Source organism: Mobula hypostoma, chromosome 8, assembly GCF_963921235.1.
Source record: "Mobula hypostoma chromosome 8, sMobHyp1.1, whole genome shotgun sequence".
NCBI classification, from domain to species: domain Eukaryota; kingdom Metazoa; phylum Chordata; class Chondrichthyes; order Myliobatiformes; family Myliobatidae; genus Mobula; species Mobula hypostoma.
This window is the reverse complement of record NC_086104.1, coordinates 75,270,509-75,296,248: the sequence shown is the minus strand read 5'-3', so window position 1 is coordinate 75,296,248 and position 25,740 is coordinate 75,270,509. Positions and strand designations below refer to the sequence as shown.

At 39.5% G+C, this 25,740-nt stretch overlaps 1 protein-coding gene across 2 annotated transcripts in view; it reads left to right on the top strand.

The window, feature by feature from the left end:
- The window catches only part of macrod2 (mono-ADP ribosylhydrolase 2), a 1,240,168-nt gene that overhangs the window by 65,147 nt on the left and 1,149,281 nt on the right, over window positions 1-25,740 (top strand). For both annotated transcript variants that reach the window (XM_063056135.1, XM_063056134.1), the window contains exons 3-4: window positions 9,275-9,343; window positions 18,516-18,626. In XM_063056135.1, the coding sequence (XP_062912205.1) occupies window positions 9,275-9,343; window positions 18,516-18,626 (180 nt within the window). The remainder of the gene's footprint in view (window positions 1-9,274; window positions 9,344-18,515; window positions 18,627-25,740) is intronic.

Sequence of the window (25,740 nt, the reverse complement as noted above, 5' to 3'; positions counted from 1 at the left end):
TTTAGGAGTAATGGCATTTTCATTTGGTTGCTAATGAGATACAGTATTGAATGACATTGAGTATTGAGTGAAATTTCAACTCCTCATTGTCATCAGTCTGGGCAGAATTCCAACATAGCTCAGATAATCCAAGCAGAGCTTGTTCATGACAACTGTGACAGCCAGAGATGAGAGTGTATGACAGCCAGATGGAAGCTTGGTTCCACAGGAATTTATTTAAAAACATTTAAGCAAACAACACTCTGAATATTTCATGGAGAAGGTGTTTATCCTGTTGTAAGTGGTCATACTGTGTCAAATATTAGATTGGGCATCAGATAAATAATCTTTTCTGGTTATTTTGATTAAGTTATAATTATAAGTTTATAAATTATAAATATAAGTTATACATGTTTTATTATTGTAAGAAGTTAAGAAATAGGAGCAGGAACAATGGTCCTTGAAGCTATTCATGGCTGAGCTTCCACCTCAGTGCCACTTTCCAGCACTATACCCATTACCCTTGATTCCTGTAATGGCCAGAATTTTATGTTGAGTGAACACAACAACTTGCCTTAGTGTTTGGAGAATTCTAAAGAATCACCACTTCTTCTCATCTCAGTGCCAAATGGTCTACCCCTTACTCTGACATTGTTCCTTCTGGTCCTGGACTCCTCAGCTAGGAGAAATATCTTTCCTTTATCACCTGTTAAATACTTTAAGAATTTAGTATGGTTTCAGTACATCCCTCATTCTTAACTCTTAGAGAATGCAGTCCTTAATCTATTTGACCTCTCCTCTGTATCAAACCTAAATTAGAGAGTCTTGTTGATAGGGAAGCAGGTTATAATGATCAATTAAGGAGATGAGCTGAGGAATCGCAAGTTGTTTTCAACGTAGATAAGCATTTTGGCTGTTGAAACCAGGTTGAATTTATACAGGGAATAATAGAGTACTGATAAGTGTTGTGGAATAGAGGCACCTGGTAGTACTTGTGCAGAGTTCACTGAAAGTGGCCACGCAAGGAGACAGGGTAATGATGAAGGCATTTAGCATGCTGGCTTTCATCAGTCAAGGCTTTGAGGATGCTGCCTGGACTAGAGATTCTGAGTTGTACGGAGAGGTTGACCATGTTAGATCTTTGGTCCTTTGAGTGTAGAAGCATGAGAGATGACCCTATCGAAGTTTATAAAATCATGAGGGGTATAGATAAGATGAACGGTGATAGCCTTTTCTCCTGGGTTGGGAAGTCCAAAATTCGAGGGCACGGATATAAGAGGGTAGAAATTTAAAAGAGACTGAGAGATAAATTTATAGTGAGTTTCTGGAATGGACTAACTGAGGAGATGTTGAGGCAGGTAGAATTGCAGCATTCAAGAGGTATTTGGACAAGTACATGGAGGGCAGGGACTTAGAGAGTTATGGGCTGAAAGCTGGCAACTGGGACTGACAAGGAGGATGCTGTGGTCAGTGTGGACCTGATGGGCCTGTTTCTGTGTTGTATTACTCTAGGACTCTGATTAAACTAAGCAATCAAGAACTAATTAGTAAATCTCCACTGCACTCCCTCTGTGGCAAGTATATCTGTCCTTGGTCATGAAGATGCATGGTATTTCATGTTTGATTTCTCAAGACCAATAGAATTTGCAGTGAGACCTCCCTACTTCTGTTATTGTCATAAACACTAACATGGTATTTGCCTTTGATTTGCCTGTAACATTTGCTTGTTGCCCTTCAGTGACTTGTACAAGCCTGAATGCTCAAACCACCAGGTTCAAGGACAGTTTCTACCCTACTGTTATTAGAATATTGAAAGGGCCTCTTGTATGATAAGATGGACTCTTGACCTCACAATCTACCCTGTTATGATCTGGCTCTTTATTATTTACCTACACTGCACTGTCCCCACAAAATCTCAGTTTTGCCCAACTGGAAGCTGGATGAATCATGAAATCCGCAATCTGTTAGGGGCTATATTGGTGGCGTGGGTAGGGGGGCTTGGATGACATCTCCTCCTACAAACCAAAACCAAGCAACATAAATGGTAACAACGCTTCACTCCCGGATGAGCACAATGCCTTTTTATGCTTGCTTTGATCGACTATATGTGAAGGCACCTTCACAAACCTCCACAATCCCTGGCGACCTGTGATTCCTGTCTCTGAGGCCAATGTCTGAGCATCCTTCAGGTGGGTGAAGGCATCTGGCCCAGATGACATATTTGGCTGAGTACTGAAGACCTGTGCTAATCAACTGGCTGAAGTGTTTACAGATTGCTTCAACCTCTCATTTCAGCAGTCTGAAGTACCCATCTGCTTCAAGCAGGCATCAATCATGCCCAATAAGAACGTAGTAACCTACCTCAATGAATATCCATCCAGTAGCACTTACATCCATCGAGAGGTTGGTCATGCCTGTGGAGTGACCTGGATCTTCTCCAATTTTCCTACTGTCACAACAAGTCAACAGCAGATGCCATTTCATTGGCTCTTCGCTCAGCTCTGAAATACCTGGATAATAAAGTTGCTCTTCATTGACTGCAGCTCAGCATTCAACACTATCATTCCCTTGATAATTATTACTGAGCTCCAACTTCTGGGCCCTGGTACCTCTCTGTGTGACTGGATCCTTGATTTCCTCACTGGCAGACCTCAGTTAGTACGGATTGGCAACAATATCTCCTTCACACGCACCGTCAGCGCAGGTGCTGTGTGCTTGAACCACTGCTCTAATTATGACTGTATTGCTAAGTGCAGCTCCAATGCCATATTTAACTTTGCTGATAACACCACTGTTGTTGGCCAAATCAAAGGTGGTGACAAATCGGCATATAGGAGATATGAAAATCTGTTTGAGTTGTGCCTTAACAACAATCTCTCACCCAATGTCAGCAAAATCAAAGAACTGGTTATTGACTGCAGGAGAAGGAAGTCAGAGGTCCATGAGCCTGTTCTCATTAGGGGAAGCAGAGATGGAGAAGGTCAGTAGCTTTAAATTCCTTGTACTTTCTTTTAAGTTTGCATAGATTCAGCATGACACCAAAAAACTTTGACAATCTTCTATAGATGCACAGTATCCCAACTGGTTTTGTTATGGCCTGGTATGGGACTACCAATACCCAGGAATGGAGAGTGGTGGATACAGCTCAGTTCATCACGGACAAAATCCTCCTACCTTTGAGTACATTTACATGGAGTGTTGACATCTGGAAGAAATATCCATCCTCAAGGACCCACACCACCTAGGCCATGATCTCTTCTCACCAGATTCAGGAAGAGTTATTTTCCTACAACTATTTGGCTCCTGAGCACATGGATAACTTCATTTACCAATACTCTGAACTGATTTGATGACCAAAGACTCACTTTCAAGTACCCTTTACAACTCACTTTCAAGTACCCTTTACAACTCGTTCTCAGTATTATTTTTATTTGCTATTGGTGTTTGTTAGTCTTTGTTTAGGGAGAGCTTTTAATAAAATATAGCTGCATTTCTTTTTTCTGGTAAATGCTTGCAAGAAAACATATCTCCAGGTAGTATATATTACCATATATATACTTTGATAATAAATTTACTCTGAACTTTGAACTTAAACTTTTTCAGTAGCTGTTGGACTTTGTTCTGCATTAGCGTTGTTTACCTTATATTAGCTCAATACATTGTGTAATGATTTCATCTGTGTGAACAGTAGGTGTGTCAAGATTTTCATTGTATCTTGGTACATGTGACAATAATATAATAAGCCAGACTAAACATCTAGGACCCTATGAAATCTCATACCACTTATCAAGTACTCAAGCTTTCAATTGTGGTACCTAAGCAGATAACTCGATTTTTTTCCTATATTATGTTAAAATCTGCTAGTTTTCACCCACTCATTTGCCTCTTTACATTCTCTGCTATACTCAATTCCATCCAGTTCTATACCTTAAACAAATGTAGAAAGCTGACATTTGATCCCACAGTTGATACTTTCTGTGGAAAAAAAACTGGGACCCAAAAGCTGACTCTTGGAATAACCAACTCTGGCACCCAGACCCCTCTACACTGTGAGCATTATCATGTCTCATCCACCCCTAATTTTCCTTTATCAACAGTACGTGTTACATCTTCCAGGGACTCAAATTAATTAGTTACACATGAATTCTTTTCCATAAAACCATGTTTTTATTGCTTTTGAGTTCTAACTGTTCTGCTGTAATTTCTTCTATAATGGCTTCAAATATTTTCTCTATTATAGCTAAATGTAGTTTCCTGTTCCTTTTTTTGAATCAAGTAGTTAGATCTACTTTTTTTTCTCATTCCTTGGAATTTTCTCTGAATCCAAAGACTTGAGGGAAATTTTAAAAAAAAGGCAATCACTCTCTCATTAGCCAATTTGCAAAAGAATCAAGGATGCAGTCCTCCGAGATCTAATTTAACAGCTTAAAACTCCAGCAATTTGTTCAGTATCACTTCCCTGGTGACTTGTAATTTTTCTGAGTCCTCTTTCCCTTCCGATTACAGATGTATAGTTATGTCCAATCTATTTCAATGTTCTCCTGAGTTGCCAATAAAAGTGCATTCTTATTTCAGGGCATTCTATTTATTTGTGGTTAAATATTTGAGTTGTTAAGGCATAAGTATAATACCGTAGGAAAACACGAGCACCATCTAGTGCTCTGTCTGTTTTCTTCAGCTGATATCTATAGTTTTATGATTAGCCATAGACCAACCAGAGGAAAACAAGTTTTGTTGTAACACCTACAAAATGGTGGAGAAACTCATTCAGGACGTGAAGAAGTGTCTCAGTCAAACCATCGACAGTTTATTCATTTCCATGGATGCTGCCTGACCTGCTAAGTTCCTCCAGCATTTTGTGTGTGTTGGTCTGGAATTTCAGCATCTGCAGAATCTTTTGTGTTTTAGTTTTGTTCTATTTGGGTTGGGTGGTTTTATATCCAAGTGCCTTTATATAACATCTTCTCAAATGTTCATCAGGGTTGATTAGTAAATGAAATTTGACACCAGACCACAAAGGAGTTATACACTTTATATATGACATGGGCTTTAAGGATGAAAGATGAAGTCAAACTTACTGTCATATCCCAAGTGCATGTATGGCAGGTAATATGAAAATCTTACTTGGAGCAACATCATAGACACATAACATTAGAAACATGTTCCCAAGAAAATCATAAACTAAATATAAATTATACAATATTATACAAAAAGAATGCATTTAGAATAATAAAAGAACAAAGTCTATTGTAGTGCAAAGTGGTCAAAATGTTGCAATACTGAGGTAGTGATTAGGGTTGTGCAGATTGGTTTCAAAACCAGATGGTTGAAGGGGATGTATTCTTGGAAAATGCAGATGAGCAGAAAGAGAGGTTTATGGTGAAGGGATTAAAATTGAGAAGGATCCAGACACTAGTGTGATGGCATTGGGTTTGCTGACCACGAAGTTCTAAACTCAAATAAAGCTTTTAAGCCCTATCAGATGTAAATAGCTACGAGTATTCCCACTGAACAGAAATAATATTGTAACTATCCAATCTTCAAAGAATAACTCACTTCCCTGTTTGCCCTCCATGGCAAGTTTAGTTACCAATACCCACTTTTCATGTTGTGAGTCTCCTCTCTCTACCAAGGAGAAGATACTTCCAGCAAAAAAAGTAGTTTAAAACACAGCAACCATTAAGGGTCTTGGCTCGAAACATTGATTTTTTTTTTGTTTATTTCCATGGATGCTGCCTGACGTGCTGAGTTTCTCCAGCATTTTGTGTGTTTTCTTTAAAACATAGTTTATTTATTTTCAGTGATGCACACTGCAATCCAAACAACACTCTTAAAACGCATTTAAGCTCAAAGGATTTTTATTTGAAGTATTTCCAATTCACAAAGCATATCCTAAGCATAAAACAAAAAGAATTACCAAAACAAGGGTACAATTCCTATAAACTAAAAAGACACTCAGTACCACAGTGCAGACGAACAAGTCATCCATCGCAGAAACTGAAACTGGAGGAACGGAGTCCAGTTCATCCTGTGTTTCTTTCATGTGCAAGATTGTTGCTGTAAAGGTGAAAAAAAAATTATATGCAGAGGGCAGAAGAATAATAAAGAAGAAAAAGCTTCCATTCTGTATATTTTTAGTTGTTAGTTTAAATAAGGTGAATATAGATTAGGGTAAGTGGTGATTGCTTAGTCTATCCCTATCTAGTGTTTTAGAGTGCTCACCTCTGCCACCAGGAACAACTTCCCCACTGTTTTGTTCCTGAAGCCTTGAGATTGACAGTAAAGCAACAAAGCTGCTTTCTGTTTTAATTTCATATCCCTCAGGGTCCCTGTCCCAAACCTTAATAATCCAAGAACTGGTATCCAAAATTAGATAGTAAGAAAGCATTGCAAGCAGGTGACAGAAATGAGTAAGGAAATTTGTGTTAGGATCAAGACCCCAATATAAAGTCTCCCAATGCCTCTATATCTGTGTTCAATTCTCTACCTGGTGACACCACAAGTTAAGTGATCAAAATTCTTAGGAATTTGGTTGTCTTACTGTATACTGTATATCTTATGCTTAGTATTATGGTTATCAAAATGTACGTCTTCTCCAACCCTGCAAGTTCTGACTATTAGTTCCCTTCCCATCTACAGTTTTCTGTTCCATCTTCTGATAAATCTATATCCTGCAAATAAGCGTTGGAGCCCCACTTTGTCCTCTGTATTTCTGATGCCCTAAAACTAGCAGTGATATTATGTATTGTTATTTTAAAGCATAGTTCTGAGCAACTTTCTTTTTCCATTGCAGCAAAAGTCAAATTTTGCATAAAGAAGGCTAGTTCATCTTTATGAGAATCACATTGTGTTAGTACTTTCCTGATGCAGAAAGTATTACATGTGTGCAAAATAGGAAAATATGTAAAACTCCAAGTAGTTAAAGTCATATTCTCATGTAGTTGCAGAACAGGACTGCAGTGAGTAGATGCTAATCCATTTAAAGTTCTCCTTCTGAACAGAACTCTCTGGATTTTAGCATGTACAGTATTTCTCTTCCCCATATACTAAACCCTTCTAAGGAATGATGAGAAATATTATGAATGAAAGCCTGACATGTGAAAACAAAAATTGAATGTCCTGATGGAAATGTCAAAGAGCTGAAGCAAATTATTGAAATATTCTTAGAGAACCATTTTTGCAATCTTTGTCACACACAGGAGAAAATCTGCAGATGCTGGAAATCTGAGCAACACGCACAAGATGCTGGAGGCCAGGCAGCAACTATGGAAAAAAAGTACAGTCGACATTTCGGACCGAAACCCGTTGGCAGGACTGGAGAAAATAACTGAAGAGCATATTTAAAAACTGGGGGGAGGGGAGAGAGAACCACCAGGTGATAGGTGAAACCTGGGGGGGGGGGGGATGAAGTAAAGAGCTGGGAAGTTGATTGGTGAAAGAAAAAGAAGGCCATGGGGGAAGAAGCACCAGAGAGAGGTGATGGGCGGGCAAGGAGATAGGGTTAGAGAGGGAAAAAGGGATGGGAAATGAGTGCGGGGGGAGCATTATCTGAAATCTGAAAAATTGATGTTCATGCCATCAGGTTGGAGGCTACCCAAACAGAATGTAAGGTTTTGTTCCTCCAACCTAAGTGTGGCCTCATCAGAACAGTGGAGGAGGCCATGGATGGATATATCGGAATGGGAATGGGAAATGGAATTAAAATGGGTGGCCTCTGGGATATCCCGCTTGTTTTGGTGCATGGAATGTAGGTGCTTGGTGAAGCAGTTTCCCAATCTATGTCAGGTCTCACCGATATACATGAGACTTTTCATTCTAGAACAAAGGAGATGTCCTCCTTTTTTCAAAGAAAGGGGCTTCCCTTCCTCCACCATCAATGCTGCCCTCAGTCGCATCTCTTTCATTTCACGCACGTCTACTCTTACTCCATCTTCCTGCCACCCTACCAGGGATTAGGTTCCTCTTGTCCTCACCTACCACCCCACTAGCCTCTGCACTCAGCACATAATTCTCCAAAACATATGCCATCTCCAACGGGATCCCAGCATTAAGTACATCTTCCCCTTCCCCCCCCCACCCCCCACTGTCTGCTTTCCACAGGGATCTCTCCCTATGCGACTCCCTTGTCCCTTCATCCCTCCCCACTGATCTCCCTCCTGGCACTTATCCTTGCAAGTGGAACAAGTGCTACACCTGCCCCTACACCACCTCCTTCACTACCATTCAGGGCCCTAAACAGTTCTTCCAGGTGAGGCGACACTTCACTTGTGACTCTGTTGACGTTATTTACTGTGTCTGGTGCTCCTGGTGTGGCCTCCTGTATATTGGTGTAGATTGGGAGACTGCTTCACCAAACATCTACGCTCCATCCACCAGAACAAGCAGGATCTCCCAGTGGCCAACCATTTTAATTCCACTTCCCATTCCTATTCTGATGTGTCCATCCATGGCCTCCTCCACAGTCATGATGAGGCCACACTTAGGTTGGAGGAACAACACCTTATATTCTATTTGGGTAGCCTCCAACCTGATGGCATGAACATCGATTTCTCAAACTCCTGGTAATGCCCCCCCTCCCCTTCACCATTTCCCATCCCCCTTTCCCTCTCTCACCCTATCTCCTTGTCTGCCTGTCGCCTCCCTGTGGGGCTCCTTCCTCCTTTTTCTTCTTCCATGGCCTTCTGTCTCTTTCACCAATCAACTTCCCAGCTCTTTACTTCATCCCTCCCCCTTCAGGTTTCACCTATCACCTTGTGTTTCTCTCTCCCCTCCCCCCACCTTTAAAATCTACTCCAAGGCTTTTTTCCTCCAGTCCTGCCGAAGGGTTTTGGCTTGAAATGTCGACTGTACTTTTTTTCCATTGATGCTGCCTGGCCTGATGAGTTTGGAATCTCTGTAGTTCTCTAATAAAGCTGGATATATATGCACCTATATCTGTGTATGGATGTTACAAAGCATTTGTTCAGCAAAGTTTGGGTATGGTGCTCTGTAAACTTATGAAAAAGGAAGTGAACAGAGAAAAATTATTTTTCTAATGTAAACACTTCAGTTTTTAAACACTTTCTTAAGCTGAGAAGCACTCATGGACAGATGCACCGATATTTTGAATACATTTATATGTGACTTTTCAGGCACAATTTAAAAATGAAAATTGTTAGAATTTCCACTTTCATTATGCACCACATATTTGAGTTATTGCTGGAATTGGTTATGCCTTATATCAGTTTAAAGTTCTTAAATCAAGCAATTTGAGTATATTCTGTGAAATATTTTTTCATGTATTTTTTTGCAACAGAGATATATCTGAAAGAAAAGCTGGAGAGTAAAGAACATGATGAGTATTCTCCAGTGAAGGAAGATACTGGTAGGTTTTATTTCTGATCAATGCTCTTTCCAAGAAAGTTGTTATTTCAGCATGTACTCTTCTCTGCTATAATTATAAATTGATTATTTTCATTAATTCTCCTTATGGTTTATAATGCTGGCAATATCATTTGCATCCCTATGAAATATGAAAAAAAACACCTGAATGTTAAACTGCGTTGTGAATAATTCTGTTTGACATACTAGAGGAATGATCTGGTAGCAATAGAGACAAAGCTGAAGGAATACAACAAGATGTTGTCTGTAATGTAGGGCTGTAGTGGTAAGGAGAGATTGTATGGACTTGTATAAAGGTTTCTGAAGTTGTGAGGGGCGTAGATGGTCAGAATCATTTTCCCAGGGCACAAGTTTAATTTGAGAGGGGAGAACTTTAAAGTAGATTTGAGAGAAACTTTTCACATAGAAGTTGGTAAATACCTAGAATAAAGTACGAGAAGAGATCGATACATACAACATTTAAAAGGTGTTTGGACAGGTACCTGGTTAGGAAAGGTGTGGAGGGGTGCAGGTCTAATGTGGGTAAATGGGATTAGCATAGATTGGCATAATGATCAGCATAAACAAAAAGGGCAAAATGCCCATTTCTGTGGTGTATGCTTCCAAGAATGTATCAAATTGCTGAAAGGGAAAGAAAATGATTAAAAAAAACAAGTATCTCTTTATTTTTACCCAGATAGATTAGAAGTATTTTGCTCATTATTAACTAAAACCAGAAAAATGACTACTTGTGCATCTCTGTGTTATTCCACTTAAGCAGGGGTCCCCGACCTTTTTTGCACTGGGGACCGGTTTATTATCGACAATATTCTTGCGGACCAGCCGACCGTTGGGGGGGGGGGGGGTTGCCAATGGACAAGAGTAGCAGTCAAATACGTTGTGTTTACCCCGAGAAAGACTACCATGTCCATGAAGCCTTGCGTGGGCACCAGTGCGCATGCGTGTACGTGCCGATTTTTTTTCTACAAGTCGTTTTTGGCGATTCTGTTGGGGGGGGGTGTTAATCACAGTCGGAATATAGGTGATAAGTGGGTAATACACTCAATTTTGTTTCTAAAAGGGTTTATCTAATGAATTTAATATTAAACACATAGCGCATATTTTCCTCGCATGAATATAGTGATAAGTCAATTATAAGTCAATAGCATCATAACATTTTAAGTAACATTTGGATATTAAACACACAGCACATATTTTCCCCATATGAACATATAAAATCATTGCAACACACCAATATCGCTGAATCAGTGGGAGCCCTGGGCTTATTTCCCTGCAACAAGACGGTGCCATCGAGGGGTGATAGGAGACAGCGATACTCGAAGGGGGTTCCTTATGTCTAGTCTATTCCGCAATTTAGTTTTCGTTGCATTCATTGCAGAGATATGTTGGAAATGGAAGCAACGTTTTCAGTGCTTTCATGGCTATCTGAGGATATTTAGCCTTGACTTTGATCCAGAATGCCGGCAGAGATGTCATGTCAAACATACTTTTCAGCCCGCTGTCATTTGCAAGCTCGAGGAGCTGATCTCCTTCCTGCGCTGACATGGATGACGTGTGGGTAATGACCTCGCATGCGTAATGACCTCGCGTGTGTTCAAGCTCAACAGTGGGCGTGACAGGGAATGAGGAAAGGTGCAGCTGACTCATATCGCCAAATCATATCGTTTCCTCGCGGCCTGGTAGCGCATGCTTTGCGGCCCGGTACTTGGGGACCGCTGCACTTAAGTGTGTAGATGGCATGAGGAAATGCAACCTTTAAGTAGTCCTTGATTGCAAATTTTATGAATATTGTACGTTGCACAAGAATGTTACATCATTTCTGTACTGTGAGTAAATGTGTTTATGGCAGTGAGCTTCTTTACATTACATTCATGGTGTGTTTAGCTCAATCGGTTCACTGGTGTTCATACTCTGTAGGAGTCTCCTTTTATCCTCTTTTATGTAATCCCTTCTACATATCTCAATGTTATCTCTAATTAGGCTATCTTTCAATTTTTTTATGACTTGTCAATAAATATGAGTCTCATCTCTAAGCAGACCCTCCTTACCTCTTCAATCAGTTTGTCTTTTGTACCGTTCAGATTTTAGGTATTATAAATTAGACCATCAGCTTTTTCAGTTACTTGTGCGTGGTCCCCTCTCTAAACATGTTTAATCTCCTTCCACATTCAGGACATCTCTTTGCTGCAGTGTTTTGCCATCTGAACTGATATAACACAAGAATTGATAATGCTATTTTATTAACTCTCGTGTGAAATATCTTGGAATGTTTTACTACATGAAAAGCTCTACATAAAACAAGTACAAACATTTGTAATATTTTCCATGAAGTCACTGAATAGCCATTTAAAAAAAAGTGCAGATTGCTTATCCATAGGTCAACCCTTGAACAGAAAAAGTATTGGATACAGCGCAGTCTGTGACAGGTAAAGTCATCCCCACCAATGAACACGTCTGCGTGGAGTGTTGTTGCAGGAAAGCAGCATCCATTACCACCCAGGTCATGCTCTCTTCTCGCTGCTGCCATCAGGAAGAAGGTACAGGAACGTCAAAACTCACTGCATCAGATTTAGGAACAGTTATTACCCCTCAACCATCAGGCTCCTGAACCAAAGGGGATAACTGCACTCAACTTCACTTGCCCCATCACTGAACTCTTCCCATTAACCTATGGGCTCACTGTCAAAGACTCTTCATCTCATATTCTTGAAGTTTATTGCTTGTTTATTATTTTTTTTCCTTTCTTTTTGTATTTGCACAGTTTGTTGTCTTTTGCACACTTGTCTGCCCTGTTGGTGCATTTTTTTCATTGATTCTATTATAGTTCCTGGATTTATTGAGTATGACTGCAAGAAAATGAATCTCACGGTTGTCTATGGTGACATAGATGTACTCTGACAATAAATTTACATCCACCAGAAATATTAAACCATGAAGTCACAAAGATTGTGATTAGATTCAACCACTAAAATAATGACCATGGCTCTTCAGGGTTTACTGACCAGACTGAAGTCTATTTTTCAGAAGATGGAGTAACACAGTTTCCACTAACAATTCCAAGAAGTTGGTTCACTCATTGCTATGGAGCAGTGACTTCCTTATAATTTACATTTGAGGGTTTTGAATTTTAAGGGAATGTACAACATATTGGTATGAATCCACTTGGAGCATCAAGCAGTGTGAGTCATCCCTGTGCAGATTTATGCAGCACTACCAAGTACTTAAAGACCTGTGCTGATCAACTGGCTGGAGGGTTCACAGATTTTTAACTTCTCGCTTTGGCAGTCTGAGGTATCCACCTGCTTCAAGCAGGCTTCAATTATACCAGTGCCCAAGAAGAACATGGTAACCTACCTCAATCACTCCCATCCAGCAGCACTTACATCTATAAATTTTCTGATTATGCAACCATTGTTGGTAGAATCTCAGATGTACATGAGAGGGCATACAAGAGCAAGATATACCAGCTAGTTGAGTGGTGTTGCAGCAACAACCTTGCACTCAGTGTCAGTAGACCAAAGAGCTGATTGTGGACTTCAGGAAGGGGAAGACAAGGGAAGACGAACCAATCCTCATAGAGGGAGGGATCAGAAGTGGAGAGAGTGAGCTATTTCAAGTTTCTGGGTGTCATATCTTTTGAGGATCAAACCTGGTCCCAACATATCGATGCAGCTATGAAGAAGGCAAGACAGTGGCTATATTTCATTCGGAGTTTGAAGAGATTTTGTCTATCATCTAAAACGCTCAAACTTCTACAAATGTACCGTGAAGAGCATTCTGACAGGCTGTATCACTCTCTGGTGTTGGGGGTGGGGGGGGGGTGCTACTGCACAGGATTGAGAGAAGCTGCAGAAAGTTACAAAGCTAATCAGCTCCATCTTGGGTAATAACCTCTGTAGTACCTAAGACATCTTCAAGGACTAGTGCCTCAGAAGGGCGACATCCATTATTAAGGACCCCCATTGCCCAGATCGTGCCCTCTTTTCATTGTTACTGTCAGGAAGGAGTTACAGAAGCCTGAAGATACACTCAGCTTCTTCCCCTTTGCGATCCGATTTCTGAATGGACTTTGAATCTGAGAAGGCTATCTCACTTTTTAAATATTATTTTCTGTTTTTGCACTATTTCTAAGTTAACTATTTAATATACATATATTACTATAATTGACTTTTTTTTCTATATTATCATATATTGCATTGTACTGATGCCACAAAGTTTACAAATTTCACAACAGATGCTGGTGATATTAAACCGGATTCTGATTCTTACTCAATGTCAGTAAGACCAAAAAGCTGATTAATGACTTCAGGAAGAGGAAACAGAGGTGGCAAGAGCCAGTCCTCATTGGAGAATCAGAGGTGGGGAGGGTTAGCAACTTTAAATTCCTCGGTGTTATTATTCTGGAGGACCTGTCCTGGGCCCAGCACATGTGCAATTATGAAGAAAGCACGGCAGCATCACTATTTCATTAGGAATTTGTAGAGATTCAGTAAAACACCTAAAACTTTGACAAACTTCTGTAGATGTGTAGTGGAAAGTCTATTGACTTGATGCATCACGGCCTGGTATGGAAGAACCGATGCCCTTGAATGGAAAATCTTGCAAAAAGTAGTGGATATGGCCCAGTCCATCATGGGTAAAGCCTTACCAACCATTGAGCACATCCATATGTAATACTGTTTCAGGAAGGCAGCATCCTATTATTTCTATTAGGTGATATTGAAGGGATAAAGCCGAAACTTAAATTGAATAAATATCAGAAAGAATTTATAAAAATTGCATTGGCAGTAGCTAAGAAGACTATAGCAGTTACTTGGAAATCTGATTCGTAATTAAGTATGGATTGTTGGAATAATGAAATGGCTAGTTGTATTCCACTCGAAAAAATTACTTATAATTTAAGAGATAAATATGTAACATTTTTGAATATTTGGCGCCCTTATTTACAAAAGATAGGATGGCATATTTAAGTGCTCCGATAAAGATCTTGGTCCCTTGGGGAAAGTAACGAATAATTATACCAAATTTATTTTGAATCCCATGGAGCATGTGGAAAACTTCCAATACCCAGGCGGCTTTTTTTTTCTCTTCTTCTTTTAGGTAGGACTATATATGGGGGGGGGGAGGGTAGATTTTATCTTTCATGTATTCTTTTTGAAAACTCAATAAAAATTATATTATAAAAAAAAAGGAAGGCAGCATCCTTCATCAGGGACTGACACTACTCAGGTCATGCTCTCTTCTCGCTGCAGCCATCAGGCAAAAGTTACAGGAGCCTCAGGACTCACACCACCCCATTCAGCGACAGTTATTATCTCTCAACCATCAGGCTCTTGAACTAAAGGGGATAAGTTCACTAACTTCACATGCTGGTTCACTGAAATGTGCCCACAGCTAATGGACTCACCTTCAAGGACTCTTCATCTCATTTTCTCGATATCTGTTGCTTATTTATTAGTATTATTTCTTTCTTTTTGTTTTTGTGCTGTTTGTTGTCTTTTGCTTACTGGTTGAATGCCCAAGTTGGTGTGGTCTTTCACTGATCCTGTAATGGTTATTATTCCAGAGATTTATTGAGTATGACCACAAGAAAATGAATCTCAGGGTTGTATATGCTGCATAGATGTACTTTGATAGTAAATTTAGCTTGAACTTTGAACTTTTCCCTGGAAACGGACAAGTAACAGAAGTGCTTCAGTTGTTTGTCCTTGACAGAATCAAAGTCAGCAATGTGATGATCATGGGTAAATTTGATGGCCAATGTATACTTCCATCTGCACTCAGTGAAACTCTGGACACCAAAGCAATACATTACCCCAAATTAACTTCTGTAATAGCTGCAGCATTATTTATCAATTAACCAAAGCATGAAGCTCCTATTGAGCATGTCCTGCTGTCCTTATCGAGCTATATGAATGTAACAGACCTCAAGTCCATCCATAGTTTTCAAGTTGTATTTGAAAAATTCCACTGTGATAATGTCTTGAGCTCCTGGATTGATTAGTTCTGCATGGAATTATTGGCTTCTGTAGCAGGTGATTTAAAATCAATCATTTTAGAACTTGACCTGACCCTTCCCTCACAATGGGAGCTTCTTAAAGTAAATTGTGTGTGTTTGATATGGAAGAAGATAAATGACCTTACACAAAGTGATATGTTGCTGATTGTGAGTTGGGGTGATGGTTAAAATCAATGGAAAGGACAGTAGGGCTTATGATGATACTTGCAAAGTTTTCAAGTGACTGGAACACAGAGGATACAGTTCCCAAACCATCACATTGTGGGGTAGACTTTGTCTTCTCTACTTGGTGAGAATCTGGTAGAATAAATACTCCATGCTTTATAGAAGTTCTCTGACTTTCAAATAATAAGACTAAAATCAAGCAGATTTTGTCATGCATGAGCCTGCTAAAATATTGTCTAGTGACTACTTGCTCCAGCTTTTGATGACAAATGTGCAGTTGTAAGTATTGTATCAATATTATTGAGGAAGTAAAATATTTATGATTAGCTATGATTATGACATTATTATAACCTAATACATTTATGGTGTTCTGTCACACACTGTAACGTGACTTTAAAATGTCCTAATTAAATTCTGTATTTAAAATGGATTGTTTTCTCAAGGTATACCACTAGATGGCAAACAATGCAATGCTAGTATTAAAAGAATAACAACACTAGAGTTTGATGAATATCATGTTGCAAACAGTAGCTCAGTGAAACTTGGTAATTTGCAAAGTCCATTTTTTGAGATGGTTTATCTAACTATTTGAGTATAGTTTTTGCTTAAATTTTTAAAAAAGGCATCACAAAATTCCAAATGATTTCTTGCCTTAAGCAGTGAACCTTCTTGGGGAAGCACAAGAGCCAGGTTTGAACTTTGCTATCTATAGGAATGTTTCCTCAAGAAATAAGAATTGTTTTACGCATACCAGTTCTGTCAATGAGTTATGATGTAACTGACTGACAATTAAGTAGTTCTAAAGAAAAACTTATCTAGCTGTTAATGATATAGGCCTTTCACAATTTCATAATAGGCTTTGTTTTCAACCTTTTCCCAGTGCTACATGTTTTCCGGTGATTTCCTTATTTAATGCATGCCCCTAACTTTCATCCCACTGTCATTGCTTCCTTTATAAATCTCCTAAATTGCTCTGCTTTGCATGTTTCCTTCCTGAAAAATAGCTTGTAATTTTTTCATATTGCTTTATTGTGCTCAATGTTTAAATATTTGATAATGAAGGACTTAAGCATATTTATCTAAGTTGAAGGAAGAGCACAAACACAAAAGCAACCCTTCCTCAAGTAATTGGTCTTAAGGTCAGATTTCTTGGCAGTCCATACTTCTATAAACACAGTTAACAGAAGAGATCTGTATTGCTGAGAAGCAAACTGGGACAGCTAGAATAAGGAGATGTGGCTCTACATTCTGATCAGGAGCTGAGTCATAAATGTTTCCACAACAATTATTAGCTTGCATCTCATAAATGAATTAAAAATAAACATTAATAGCCTTGATCACTAAGTTGTCATTAGATGATATCATCTGTAGCTTTTACTATCTATAAAGCGGTAGGGGATGAACTGAGATGAGATACTAAGGTATTAAGTAATTTGATATTATGGAATCAAATTAATTAAATGCAAAAGAGAAGTTGAGTTTAACTTACTCAGAGGTTGTTGCTATGATTTGGAGGTACATGGGATGAACAAAAGAATGAATTTCAGAAGTGTAACAGAAAACTTTAGATCTGATCCAGTGAGATCTGCAGTTCTCCTGCATTATGTGTTGAGTGTTTTGACAGTTGTCTCAGATTGGAAGTCTCTGTTAAATTTGAGCAGTAAGAAGATTGCTGATGAGAAAGTGAGTATTTAGTGTGGGGTTGAGTGTGGAGCCATTGACATTAAGAGGAATTTGCTGTTGTATTGCAAGAAGCATAAAGGATATTACTGAATAATAGAAAGATTTTACAGATACTTGCTTCAAGATATAGAGGGGATTAATTCATTGAGGCTTAGTATGCTGCTGAATGTTCATTTCACACAATATGATTATCATGGAGGTTGAAATGCGCCAATTAAAATTGGAAATAGATGTAGATATAGGTGGGCAATGAGAGGGAAAAAGTTATGAAAACTGGTCCCTCCATGCCCCCACCCTCGCATAACCCCCTCCTCCCCTGACCTCCAGCTTGCTTGCCCCACCAAATATACTCAAAGGCAACATGAATCAGACCTGCATTTGGAGTACTATATACAACATCGGTCTTATTTAGGGAAGGGTGGAAAGGTTGGACACGCTTGACTTGGATCCATTGGGTTTATAAAGTTAACAGCTAACTTGATCCCAAGGTGTTTTGACAAGATGAAAATGGAGAGGATGTTTCCTTTTGTGCGAGAATTTAAAATTATGAGACAGTTCTGAAAATTAAAATGTCGCCCATTTAAAACAGTTGAGTCAATATTTTTTCTCTTAGGATGATGCGAGTCTTTGGAAATTTTTTTCCCCAATGGCAGTGAAAATAGAATACATTGGTTAATTGGTCCGTTGGTTAAGTGGGGCAGCCCCATATTTGTGATAATTCTTAAAGAACAAAATCTAATCAAGAAGATAGCCGAGATTCCCTTTGTTTATTTGGGACACTATCCTGTTTAATTGGGACAGAAGACTTGCTGAAAAGTTTTTAACTACTGTGTAAATCATGTGAATTTGTGTGGCTGTTAGACACAACCCTATGCCTGAACAGTTTTTAAATAAAGTCAGTTGCGTGTGGTGGTGCTCAAAAACCAGTGTGGTTGTCACTGCATATGCGAGCAAAAGCAGTAAGACAACTTAGAACAGCATAGGTGAAGTCATTGAATATATTTCAGGGAAAGTTTGACATTCTATCCATCTTCTCCTGTGCCACTATTTACAATTTCCATTAGTTTCTTCTCATTTGATCCCCCTCATGCCAGCCTTTTATTTTTCTAATATCTTATTACTCTAATTTTGAAAGTACCTCATTTATTTGCCTCAGCTGCAGATGTGGCTATCAATTTCATTGCAACTAGTAAATGTTCATTGCTTCCACAATTTCTTTCTCTATTTGTGGTGTTTTCGTGAAGCGGTGGAAAAAGTGCTGATGAATATGTTTGATTTCATTTTGTAGGTGAAGAACAGGAAGAGGTTTCTGCTCAAAAAGTCTCCAAGCTGAGTGATACCGTTTCACTGTATCAAGGTGATATAACAAAGCTTAAAATTGATGCAGTAGTAAATGCAGGTGGGTATTTTCAACAAAACCTAATGGGCCCTTGATGGGTAAAATATTGTTATGGATTAGTTAAATCACACTTCTATAGCAAACCTCTCTGCTTACGGAACCTTTCAATGCATTTCCAAAAGCAATAGTTTCTTTGTTTTTGCATAAATGAATGCAAATGCTGAATATCTGAAATTGAGCACAGCATTCCTGAAATATTCAACAGGTTAGATAGCATCTGCTGAATATTATGAGCATTTTCTGTTTAATTTCATATTTTCTTGGTGCAAAAGATCACATTTATTATTACATACTGTTGATTTGTATGCACTCAAGCACAGATACTAACATTTAAGGAAATACAGAAATTTCTCAAAAACCTTTGTGCTATGAGGAGTGTACACTTTTAAGAGACCTGCAAAAGATGTTTGAATTACAAGTGAATTTGATGCAGATCATTGGGAGTGACTTACTTATTACTTATTAATTTCTGTTTTGTCTTCAATTGCTTTAAATATACAATACAGTCCATAATTTTGCATTAATGGAAACTCTTACCTTGTACAGATCTCTCAGGGCCATATATGCTGAAATTTCTCATTGTAGGCTGCGACTGTTGCGATTTTACACAGCATTGCTGGACTTCAGGAGGAATAGAGTACAATAAGACACCATGTGATGTTTAAGAAATAATATAGAATCTACCTTCTGTTCTGTATCATTCAGTTAATTTAGAAGTACTTTGGAGATTTTTCAAACAATTTGCTTGAAGGAACATTTGTTTTTAAAGCTGCTTTCTTGCCATCTTAAGTGACATGCATTCTGACCAGCATATTTTCAACTATTTACATTTTGATGTTCTCATATTCACAGTGGGTATTGATGAGGATGTTTGTATCAATTTGAATGGCAACAGATTGCTTAATCAAAAGACTGCAAGAAAAGGCCAAACATTTTTGAATTGGTGTCACAGAGTAAGATAAGAAGGAGAAATTGATGTTCAGATGTGTAATTTGTTTTGATCAATCTGCTCCAGAATGAGTATTTGTTCCTTGCATATTACCATACATAATCATTCATTTATTTAAATAGAGGAAAAAAAGTTACTACTGCTGGAAAAGTTGAAAGCCAGTTGTCATAGATATAAAGTGCCTGGCAAAGGAAACAATAGATACATGAAGAAAGTTGATTTTTTAAATACCATGAGTCATTGTTAGTTGGAACTTATTATCATGAGCAATGATGGAAGAGTATGCAGTTCTAGCTTTCAAAAAGGAAGCGAATATGAACTCGAAGGAAAGCATTTTCAGGGCTCCAGGGAAAATGGTAGGAATGAGGCCAAGAAGGTGGTATGGGCTGTAACATGTCTATTGTTGTATAGTTTGTAATGGAGCCAGATAAATGGGTAAAAGTAGGGGTTGATTAAATAGAGCTGTGATTATGTTGGTGCTGATAGTCTGATTTACAAAACACCAGCAGGAAATAGAAAGAACCTAAAGGAAAGTAGATATTAACTTGTCGTGCTTGTACCTTAAGAGTCTGTTGTTTTATTAATGCCAGTGAAAATACAGATATTCAGAATGACTCATGTTTTATCTAGTCAGACTATCTGTGCTGTTCACAGTTGTTCACCTTCCTCCATTTCCTTATTTTTCTTTGATGCTGTGGGTTATTACAGTATGTGATGCTTACCTTTCTGGTGTTCGCATTTGCAGGAGGAGCTTGTAGTGGTTGAAGTTGTATTTAGTTTGTCTTGATCCACCCTGTGAGCCTTGCATGAAATAAGATTTTACCCAAACTCCAAGGTTAGAATGACCTTTCACAAATAATGAAAAGTTATTTTTCCTCATTTTACACAGTACGAATTGTAAGAATGGTATTCTAAAGCCTGTGAATTTTTAAAAAAGGTCATCTTGCAGCTTTAAGGTTAACACCAGTAGATGACACTGAAATGGTTAACAGATTGAACATGGCGGCACTTCATAAAACACATTTATAATGAGAAGTCCGAAAAGCAGGGAAATATTGCTTGATAGTGAAAGGCAGTCACTTAAAGAAGAACAGGTGGCAATCAAGTATCTTCTTGCATCACAATGTGTGTTTCTCATTGAGATGAACCGTGATATGTTCTTATCTTGAGTCATTTCTTAAACTGGAAACTCACTTCATGATTTCTCCAGAGTTCAAGTTTAAGTTTATTGTCATCTGACTGTGTGTGTGTATATATACACACAACCAAACAAAACAACATATCTCTGGATCACACTGCACCCACAATACATATATCTCACACAACACATAAAACAAAATATTACCACAAATAAGTTAATAAAATGTAACTTAATTTCATTAGTCTCAGCCTGGGGGAGGAAACTGTTACCCAGTTCAGCAGTCCTCATCCTGATACTCCTTCCCGATGGCAGTGGGTCAGAAAGATGGTGGCAGGGATCCTCAACAATGTTTTGGCGATTTTTACTATCCTCTTTAGCGTCTTATTGTCCTATGCTTTGCAGCTACTTTACCACACAATGATGCAGCCAGACAGGATGGTGCTCTTACAGGAAGTTTTTAGAATGGGGATGGGGAGCCTTTTACGCCTTAATCTCCTCAGAAAGTGTAGATGCCGCTGTGCCTTCTTGACTAATAAGGAGGTAATGTGGGTAGAAAGACTAATTATTATAAATAAGGGAAGTATAAATTATGTGATGAACTCCGTTTTTGTCTGAAGGGGTACAAGAGGCTCAGTGCCAATCCAAGACAAAATACACTGCTTGATTTGCAGTTCATCCACTTAATTAAACATTCACTCTTCACACCAGAATGGCAGTCATGTGTATCATCTGTAAGATGCACTACACTAATGTGCAAAAGGATTTGCCACCTAAAAGGAAAAAGACAGCAAGTAAATGGAATCAGCACTGCTTGTGAGCTTCCTTCAGAGTCATACAGGTCCCTACCTTGGCAACACACAGTCTTTTTACCATAGCTGCTGCCTGGCCTGCTGAGTTCCTCCAGCATTTTGTGTGTGTTGCTTGAATTTCCAGCACCTGCGGAATTTCTCTCGTTCCTGACTTGGCAACTTGGCCTGAGTTCTGCAACTCCCTATCAAACCAGACTGTATGTATAGTTTTACCATACAAGACTGGATTGCAATGGATGAAGATGGTTGCCCAGCAAAGCCAGTTTATTATTTTTTAGGGGTGGGCATTAAATGTTGGCTTTCTCAATGCTGTCTGCATCCCATGGAAGAGATTTGAAAAACTCTCCTCTTCCAACCGAGTCAAAGTTGATGGTGCAATGAAAAACTTCTTGGCAGCAGCATCTCAGGCACAGGGCATCATATAAACAACATTCACAAGAAAATCATAAACACAAATTAAGCACCTTTTTTTAACAAGAAAACACAATCAGAAGAAAAAGAAACAGAGTTTACTCTCAAGCAAAGTGGCCAAACTGTTCACAGTGTTACATGTACATAATAGTTGAAATGACCCTTTCCATCTGTTGACTGGAAAACAGACACTTCAGTGTCCTAATTGGAAATAGTGTGTTTGACTGGAACAGTAAAGCACAAGCACAATTACCTCATGATGGACCAGAAGGAAAGCTCTGGTGACCAAGGGTGAGTTGCTCTTAAATTCATTGAATTTCCAGCCCCTAGTAACTGAGCTGGAGCATACAGCTGAAAAGGATCTTCATATCAAGGAAACCTAAAATCAAACCAGCTGGTGTTTCTCATTGTGAAATTGGACCACAAACTCACATGTAATTCCAACCAGTTGAGTGAATGGTTTGAAAGTCAGGGAAGATCTCATCGAAAATCCCAATGACAGACGTTCGCCTTTGGGTGCAAGAATTGAGTCAATGTTAGGAGTTTTAACCCCAGTCCCCAAAAGTGCAACATTTCTCTGACTTCCTCTGTCTGCCACTATATTCTGGTGCAGAATATCAGAAATGGGCTTGGAAACATCTATTGTAAAGTAGTAGTCTGTAAGTTTCCTACACCTCATCATGAAGTAATGATACAGTTTTAACTCTCCCCAATACTTGGCTTCTCTTCTTGGCACTGACAATCAATCTGCCCTATGATCACTGAGCACTGCTCAACTGATTGGCATCTAGACTGTCAGCAAAGTGACATATTGATGATTTCTGATGATGCCATCTGTTCAACTGAATTCTATCTTCAAACCCTTCTCTCCCTGTCATAGCTAAAGAATTAGCTAATTGAAATTAACCTTCCTTTTCTCCTCTTCCCATCTTTCTCCTTCATCCCTTAATCTTTCGTGCTTCTCTCCTCTGTTATTCAACTGCTAGTCTACTTTTGCTTAATTTAGCCTCAAATAATTCATTGCTGCATTATCTTTTCCAGTCCTCTTTTTCTGCCTCATCATTTTCTTCATTTATCTTGCTGCCACTTTGCACTTTCTCCTTTTTTGTTTCCCTACTTGGTCCATTTGACGTCTCAATCTCTAAGCGTAGTTGCTCGAGGTATTGCCTCACTCACACTAGGAGATTCCACAGTCAGGAATAGAGGCGAGGTTCTGTGGGCGCGACAGAGACACCTGGATGGTATGTTGCCTCCCTGGTGCCAGGATCAGGGATCTTGGATCAGATCCATTGCATTCTCAAGAGTGAAGGTGAGCAGCCAGAAGTCTTGGTACATATTGGCACCAATGACATAGGTAGAAAAGCAGAGGAAGTCCTGAAGAGAGATTTTAGGGAGCTAGGTAGAAAGCTGAGAAACAGACCTTCAGGGTAGTAATCTCTCATTGCTGCCTGTACCATGTGCCAGTGAGGGGAAGAACAGGATGATCTGGCAGGTGAATGCGTGGCTGAGGATCTGGTGCAGGGGTTCAGATTTATGGATCATTGGGATCTCTTCTGGGGAAGGTGCGACCTGTACAAAAGGGACGGGTTACACCTGAACCAGAGGGGGTCCAATATCCTTGCGGGCAAGTTGGCTAGAGTTGTTCAGGAATAGGAACCAGTGTGATACTGCCGAAGATGAGGCAGTTGGTTTACAAACAGAGGCAATGTGCAGTGGGGAGAGGATGTTGATAGGGGAAAATTGCAGTGAACAGGATGATTTGCAACATAAAAGGTGGACAAAATCAAAAAGAGTGAATACAGGACTGAAGGTGTTATAGTTTAATGTCTGCAATATTTAGAATAAGGTAGATGAACTTGTAGCACAGTTATAGATTGTCATATATGATGTAGGCAAAAATGAATCATGACTGAAAGAAGATTATAACTGGGAGCATAATGTTCAAGGATACACATTGTATTGAAAGGACAGGAAGGAAGACAGAGGGGGTGGCATTTCTCTGTTGGTAAAAAATGAAATCAAATCATTAGAAAGAGGTGACAAAAGATCAGAAGGTATTGAAGCATTGTGGATAGAGCTAAAGAACTTCAGAGGTGAAAAGACCCTGATGGGAGTTGTATACAGAGCCCCCAAACAGTAGGAAGGATGTGGTCTACAAATGACAGCAGGAGCTAGAAAATACATGCCAAAAAGGCCATGTTACAATAGTCATGGGAGATTTCAATATGCAGATAGATAGGGAAAATCAGGTTGATGCTGGATTCCAAGAGGGGGGAATTTCCAGAATGCCTACAAGGTGGCTTCTGAGAGCAGCTCCTGGTTGAGCCCACTAGGGGATCAGCTATTCTGGATTGGGTGTTGTGCAGTGATTCGGAATTGATTAGAGAGCTCATGGTAAAAGAACCATTAGGGGTAAGTGATTGTAATAGATCATATTCACCCTGAAATGTGAGAAGGAGAAGCTGAAGCCAGATGTATCAGTATTACAATGAAGTAAAAGGGAATTACAAAGGTAGGACAAAGGAGTTGGTCAGAATTGATTGGAAAAGAACACTAGCAGGGGTGATGGCAGAGTCGCAACGGCTGGAATTTCTGCAAGCAATTCGGACGGGACAGGATATATACATCCCAAAGTGGAAAAAGGTATTCTAAAGGCCAGTTGACACAACTGTGGCTAACAAGAGGAGTCACAGCCTATATAAAAGCCAAAGGAAGGGCATATAGAACATAGAACAGTACAGCACATTACAGGCCCTTTGGCCCACAATGTTGTGCCGACCCTCAAATCCTGCCTTCCATATAAGCCCCCACCTTAAATTCTTCCATGTACCTGTCTAGTAGTCTCTTAAACTTCACTAGTGTATCTGCCTCCTCCGGTGACTCAGGTAGTGCATTCCACGCACCAACCACTCTCTCAGTAAAAAACCTTCCTCTAATATCCCCCTTGAATTTCCCACCCCTTACCTTAAAGCCATGTCCTCTTGTATTGAGCAGTGGTGCCCTGGGGAAAAGGCGCTGGCTATCCACTCTATCTATTCCTCTTATTATCTTGTACACCTCTATCATGTCTCCTCTCATCCTCCTTCTCTCCAAAGAGTAAATCCCTAGCTCCCTTAATCTCTGATCATAATGCATACTCTCTAAACCAGGCAGCATCCTGGTAAATCTCCTCTGTACCCTTTCCAATGCTTCCACATCCTTCCTATAGTGAGGCGACCAGAACTGGACACAGTACTCCAAGTGTGGCCTAACCAGAGTTTTATAGAGCTGCATCATTACATCATGACTCTTAAACTCTATCCCTTGACTTATGAAAGCTAACAGCCCATAAGCTTTCTTAACTACCCTATCCACCTGTGAGGCAGCTTTCAGGGATCTGTGGACATGTACCCCCAGATCCCTCTGCTCCTCCACACTACCAAGTATCCTGCCATTTACTTTGTACTCTGCCTTGGAGTTTGTCCTTCCAAAGTGTACCACCTCACACTTGTCTGGGTTGAACTCCATCTGCCACTTCTCAGCCCACTTCTGCATCCTATCAATGTCTCTCTGCAATCTTTGACAATCCTCTACACTATCTACAACACCACCAACCTTTGTGTCGTCTGCAACCTTGCCAACCCACCCTTCTACCCCCACATCCAGGTCGTTAATAAAAATCATGAAAAGTAGAGATCCCAGAACAGATCCTTGTGGGACACCACTAGTCACAATCCTCCAATCTGAATGTACTCCCTCCACCACAACCCTCTGCCTTCTGCAGGCAAGCGAATTCTGGATCCACCTGGCCAAACTTCCCTGGAT